The sequence below is a fragment of the Staurois parvus genome, unplaced genomic scaffold, assembly GCF_062004578.1.
Source record: "Staurois parvus isolate SC_StPar_1 unplaced genomic scaffold, SC_StPar_1.0 ptg000059l, whole genome shotgun sequence".
NCBI lineage: Eukaryota > Metazoa > Chordata > Amphibia > Anura > Ranidae > Staurois > Staurois parvus.
In genome coordinates, this window is record NW_028317855.1 from 7,648,173 (window position 1) to 7,655,000 (window position 6,828).

Genomic DNA, 6,828 nt, shown 5'->3' on the forward strand with positions numbered 1-6,828 from the left:
ATATTGGTAATATATAACAATTTAGCATTAATGGCATGCTAAAAAAACTAAGACAAAAACACAGGGTAAGCATACCACATGTATCAAAGTCGTTTGTGCTTTTTTTTTTTTTTTTTTTTTAAGCGATTCAGATTTATAATGTACTTACTGCTGGAACCAGTAACTTTTTCACTTCTTCCACCGCTCTTCTTAACTTAATTTCTGCTCTGTTCTGGGCATCTTCCACTGTTATTAGTACGTGCAAGTCTTCATTCAGATGCTCCCAGTTTGGCTTTCCTCTATTCTGTTCCTCCTAAAAGAAAATAAAAATAATAATTACATGAGTTTGGACAATACAAATCTATTCAAAGACAATGCTGTCAAGACCCATTTTGACCATAAACTCTGACATGCTCTTTTTATTACATTAAAATGTAATACATTAATAGGTCACTCTGGGGTGGGAGCAAAAATGCAGGAACTTCCTACAAGATTTCAGCCTGCTGATAAATTATTAAAGTATTGGTTCTGACCAGCTTTTTTGTTGAGTGTTTTCATACTCATTTTAAGCCAGGGCTGGAAAAGTTCTGGTTACAACAACTGAAAACAATTCCCGGCGACTGAGTCCCAAGTGCTGCTCCTAAACCTAGCTGTGGTTGCCAGAAAAACAAGTAGTCAGCAGCTGGGGGACATCAGAGTTGGGGATGAGTACTCCATACTTCCTAGTGAGAAGTCGATAAGGGAGGCAAACGGGGGGAGGAAATTCAGCATGGGAGAATGAGGGGGCAAAAATAAATGAGGACAAACAGCAGGAAGGAGCCAGGCACTTAGATATGTGCAGCCAAAAGGAGCAGACACTGATAAGACAGCAAAAACTTTGAAATTTCAGGCACCACCTATTAAAAATTCTCCTTCTCCCCTCCTAACTCATATTTTGATTAACCGGAGTAAAAAAAGAACTGTATACTTAAGCCCATATATTGATTGAAATTCGGCTAGTCCCTGCTGAGCCGTCCAAATTTTGATCCACGTATGCCCAGCTTTACCCATTTTTAGGCCACTCCAATCATGTGACCTGAGAGGCTGGAGTTTTGACAACAGATGGGCCATAGTGAATCTATGGGGGATGTCAACTCTCTAGGTTTTACTAAAATTACGGATCACTTGTTAGAGAGTGACAGTCCTTGCTCCATGTGTAAATGAGCCCTTAGAGGCAACCATTTCCTTACAGCAGGAGTTTTATGGCCCCTTTTTGCTTAGTATAGAATGCCTAAATGCATGTAGTGCACATACATTCAAAGTGCAGCTAAATATAAGACTAAAGACAAAAAAAAAATAGCTTAAAAAAATTAAAACTAATGCAGCCCCCACCTCTAAAGATTGATTTCATAAGCTCCTGTACAGGTGAAACTCAAAATTAGAATATCATGCAAAAGTTCATTTATTTCAGTAACGCAACTTAAAAGGTGAAACTAATATACGAGATAGACTCATTACATGCAAAGCAAGATCGTTCAAGCTGTGATTTGTCATAATTGTGATGATTATGGCTTACAGCTCATGAAAACCCCAAATCCACAATCTCAGAAAATTAGAAGATTGTGAAAAGGTGCAATATTCTAGGCTCAAAGTGTCCCACTCTAATCAGCTAATTAAGCCATAACACCTGCAAAGGGTTCCTGATCCTTTAAATTGTCTCTCTCTCTGGTTCAGTAGGAATCACAATCATGGGAAAGACTGCTGACCTGACAGTTGTGCAGAAAACCATCACTGACACCCTCCATAAGGAGGGAAAGCCTCAAAAGGTAATTGCAAAAGAAGTTGGATGTTCCCCAAACAACATTAATAGAACATTTTGTGGAAGGGAAAAGTGTGGAAGAAAAAGGTGCACAAGCAGCAGGGATGGCCGCAGCCTGGAGAGGATTGTCGGGAAAAGGCCATTCAAAATTGTTGGGGAATTTCACAAGGAGTGGACTGAGGCTGGAGTCAGTGCATCAAGAGCCACCACACACAGACGGATCCTAGACATGGGCTTCAAATGTCGTATTCCTCTTGTCAAGCCGCTCCTGAACAAACAACGTCAGAAGCGTCTTACCTGGGCTAAAGAAAAACAGACCTGGTCTGTTGCTCAGTGGTCCAAAGTCCTCTTTTCTGATGAGAGCAACTTTTGCATCTCATTTGGAAACCAAGGACCCAGAGTATGGAGGAAGAATGGAGAGGCACACACTGCAAGATGCTTGAAGTCCAGTGTGAACTTTCCACAGTCTGTGTTGATTTGGGGAGCCATGTCATCTGCTGGTGTTGGTCCACTGTGCTTCATTAAGTCCAGGGTCAACGCAGCCGTCTACCAGGAGATTTTGGAGCACTTCCTGCTTCCTTCCGCAGACGAGCTTTATGGGGATGCCAACTTCATTTTCCAGCAGGACTTGGCACCTGCCCACACTGCCAAAAGCACCAAAACCTGGTTCAATGAATGTGGGAGTACTGTGCTTGATTGGCCAGCAAACTCGCCTGACCTGAACCCCATAGAGAATCTATGGGGCATTGCCAAAAGAAAGATGAGACATGAGACCAAACAATGCAGAAGAGCTGAAGACCGCTATTGAAGCATCCTGGTCTTCCATAAAACCTCAGCAGTGCCACAGGCTTATAGCTTCCATACCACGCCGCACTGAGGCAGTAATTGCTGCAAAAGGGGCCCAAACCAAATACTGAGTACATATGCATGCTTATAGGTCTGATATTGTTCTATGTACAATCCTTGTTTTATTGATTGCATGTAATATTCTAATTTTCTGAGATTGTTGATTTGGGGTTTTGATGAGCTGTAAGCCATAATCATCACAATTATGACAAATCACGGCTTGAACTATCTTGCTTTGCATGCAATGAGTCTCTCTCATATATTAGTTTCACCTTTTAAGTTGCATTACTGAAATAAATGAACTTTTGCACGATATTCTAATATTTCGAGTTTCACCTGTATGTCACACATTTGGTTTTGGGTTTAATGCTTCTTTGAAGAAAAAGGATGAAACAACTGAGAATTGAAAAAAAAAAAATATATCACTTTTTTTTTTTTTAAGCTTACTTTTTACCTGGTCATCTGGCCAGTAATACACCTTTATTAGGGTGTCCACATTCTGGATTGAGCAACAACAGACACCTTTGGACAGCAGTAATGTCAGTTTGGGGGGAGGGAAATGTTTGATGGACTAGTAGCTTTATTGAATCCAAACTACAGCTAACTCTTTTCAAGCAGTTACGGTAAACCATTTCTGTTGCCATAAATGTTTTACATAAACAATTATCATTGCAAGCATCCCTGTTAGTGGTAAATGGTTTGTCTCAACCTTCTGCTATACCTGCAGGACAGCTTAATCCGTTGTAAACCAAGTGAAAATAAAAGGAAAAAAGGTTAAAAAGGAAATTACTGCAGCCATCGCATCTAGAAATTGGTAGGCTGAAATATAATAAACGTTTGCTTTTGGGTTTAATAACACTTCAAAGTTCTCTGTACATATAGTCCCCATAATTCCTCACAAGCATTCCAGAGATCCCTATCTGTGTTCATTTCCTTTATGCCTGTGCTTTTAATGCATTCTGCTTTCTCAGTATCAAACCAATTTAGATACCTTGTAAGCAGAGTGCAACTGATGAGGAGTAATAAGCCTGAGTGAAAGAACACATCTTAAGCATCCCTTTAGAAGAATTGCTGCACACTTGTACTAATCAGTTGCTTGCTTACTGTTCCAGAAGCAGTTCTGATAGAATACTGCATAATCAAGAAACTGATAGGCTGACAGCATAGCTAGCCTACACCATTCAAGAGCCAACTCTCTCTCTCTGATCATCTAAAGCAGTGGTTCTCAACCTGTGGAACCTCAGGACCCACATTTGTCCTTGGTCATCAAGTTGCGGCCCAAAAATGATTTAATTTCCAAAACATAATTTATTCCACAAAACTTGTGCAGTATTCTATAATCTATATACACTTTTTAAAAGTAAATAAACAGCTTTCTCCCAAAATGGATAGGGCAGTAATCACCTTCCTGTTTTCTTTCACTGCTTGTCCATCACCCAGCCACAACCCAGGAAAAGTAACTAGCCGAGTCATTTCCTGGCATCCAGTGGTGCTTTTCTTCCCTGTGTGGCTGGATGGAGGGGTGGCTTGGATGGGGAAGGTTGGGAGGACATATGGGACTATTCCCTCACCCAACTGGTGGCAACAAGAGATAAATTGATCCAGTTCAAAATACTGCATATGTTCTATTTGCATAAAATGCACCCTGAGCTGTCTCCCCATTGTTGGCGCTGTCTGGCACTGCCCCCATATCAGCAATTTGTGGTCAGCAGTCATTAATTTCATTCACTCCCTGGCTACTATCCAGGTCCCTCTATCAGTGGAAGTTTGCTTATTGGGCCTAGTCGGTCCCTTAGCGTTCACTAGGGCAACTAGAACATTGTTGGGCTTATTGCTCTTTTATGCCAGGAAGGCTATAGGCTTAAAATGGAAAGTTGACCGACCACCATCACCTAACTATTGAAAATTTGTACTTAATTCAGTAATACCATTATACAAACTGGCATATATATCTAGGGGGTGTCCGAAAAAGTTCCATAAAATATGGGACATGATCCCCTACTACTAATGCCCATGTGGCGCAGGAGAAAGATGTGACATCTTAAAATGGGAAGGTTTGTGGTATCTAGCTGATGGTTTAATGACCCTCTACGACTGCTCACTAGTACAGAGGTTATGTGATACTTTTTACTGGAGACATGTGAAGCAATGTCCCATCCCTTGACTACCTTGTGGGTCAGCAAGCAGGCAGCATATGTTACTCTATCAGGATACAGCAGCAGCACATACACAATGGCTTGTCTTAATTTCAAAGGGGTGTAGGGACAGGTGAGTGGCCCTGAACACACACACCATCTACAGTTATCAGCACGGTATTTTTTATAGTGATCTATTTTTAATGCTCTATCGGCAACATATAGGCCAATTTGAATTCAAATAAAATGGCCTGTAAACAATATTTTATTTATAAAAAAAAAACAAAAAAACCCCCAGAACTTAAAAGTGACATTTGCACCCTACAGATCTTCCAGGGAGACACAAATCTTTAGTTCATATGTAAATTCAAACTGTTATTATATAAAGGTGTTTCAAAAAAGAAAATTTTAGAAGGAAAACAACTTTAATACACTGCTGCATTTGGAAACACATAGCATTGAAAATTACAAACAGTTTATGCATTAGCATTCCCAGTACTTTCATGGCGTTCAAAAAACACGAAGCACATAAAAGTCAGGGCTGGATTTCAGTAATGTGCCCCTTAGGTGATGCTAGAAGCATCTAATAAAGAAAAATAGTAAAAACATTAGAAGCGGCATAGGCCTAGCCTGTAAAGCGATCTCATTTAAAGGCCAATGTGGCCTTATCACAAAGGGCCTGATGATCATTATCTGCAATATGTAGAAGTAGTTACATAGTTAGTCTGGCTGAAAAAAAAAAAGACAAAAGCCCATCCAGTTCAACCATTAAAAAAAAAAAAAAAGTTATAATCCTATACCCACAGTTGATCCAGAGGAAGGCAAATAAAACCCATCAAAGCATGATTCAATTTGCTCCTGAAGGGAAAAAATTCCTTCCAGATCCCCCAAGTGACAATCGGATATTCCCTGGATCAACTTTACATAGAAACTTTAGTATCCAGCTATATTCTGTGTATCTAGGAAAGAATCCAGGCCTTTTTTTTTTTTTTAAAGCAATCCACTGAACTGGCCAGAACCAACTCTTGAGGGAGTCTATTCCACATTTTCACAGCTCTCACTGTGAAGAAACCTTTCCGTGTTTGGAGATTACATTTTTTTCCTCCAGACGTAAAGAGTGCCCCCTTGTCCCCTACGATGATCTCATGGTGAATAGCTCTACACCGAGTTCACTATATGAACCACTGATGTATTTATACATGTTGATCATATCCCCCCTTAATCTCCTCTTCTCAAGAGAGAATAAATTCAGTTCCCCAGATCCTTCTCCACCATTGATTCCCCCAGTTGTACCCCCCTAGTATGTATGATGCATGCAAGTAGGAAAGGTTGAACCATCCCAAGCACTACACTATTTTTTTTTATAAAGGCAGATCAGAAAGCATAGGTCAGAAACCACTCGTGTAAAGTGTATTACCATTTCTATATACAAACTGCACTTTCTGTGCAATGTTTTTGCCAATCTTTAATATACGCTTTTCTTAAAGTAGTTGTTTATAGAGCAATGGATAGAACTTAAAAATATAAATTACATACTATTAAACATGTTGAATGTTTGCTAAAGCCTCAATTTATAAAAACTTTTATAGTATATATGATACAGAATACCTGAGAATGACATTGTACTTTTGATGCTTACTCAGATTTTAAAGCTCAAAGCTCTCTGGGACATCACTGAAAGCTTCTGTCTGTTGATGCTTCATTTGAGCATTTTAGATTGAAAGTTTCAAACAAAAGCCTTCATGCTCAGAAGACAATTCCAGGTAAATTCCCAGCATAATTCAATGACAGAAGCAAATACAATTATCACTTGCAGGTAATTCTTGGCACAAGAGGGAATATTGTTGAATTATTAACCTAATTAATGTGAGTTAAGAAGGGAGCAAAGCTCTCTAATTGACTTCCAGTGCAATGTGTCCAGCACAGGGGACCATAAATCATGGAGGAGGAAACAAAATTGAAAATGTGGTTTATTCATTGCTTATCATGATGTAGTTAGAGCAGAAAACCTATGTTCATAGATGTGTTTTACACAGCTTTCATTAATGTCTCAATTTCTTACACTAGTCA

At 39.5% G+C, this 6,828-nt stretch overlaps 1 protein-coding gene across 9 annotated transcripts in view; it reads right to left on the minus strand.

Annotated features, from left to right (window-relative positions):
* Window positions 1-6,828, minus strand: part of QKI (QKI, KH domain containing RNA binding) — a 273,632-nt gene that overhangs the window by 84,750 nt on the left and 182,054 nt on the right. For all 9 annotated transcript variants that reach the window (XR_016311503.1, XM_089668598.1, XM_089668597.1 and 6 more), the window contains one exon: window positions 149-292. Coding sequence is in view for 8 of the 9 variants with exons in the window: in XM_089668598.1 (XP_089524724.1) it covers window positions 149-292 (144 nt within the window). In the remaining variant the exon portion in view is untranslated. The remainder of the gene's footprint in view (window positions 1-148; window positions 293-6,828) is intronic.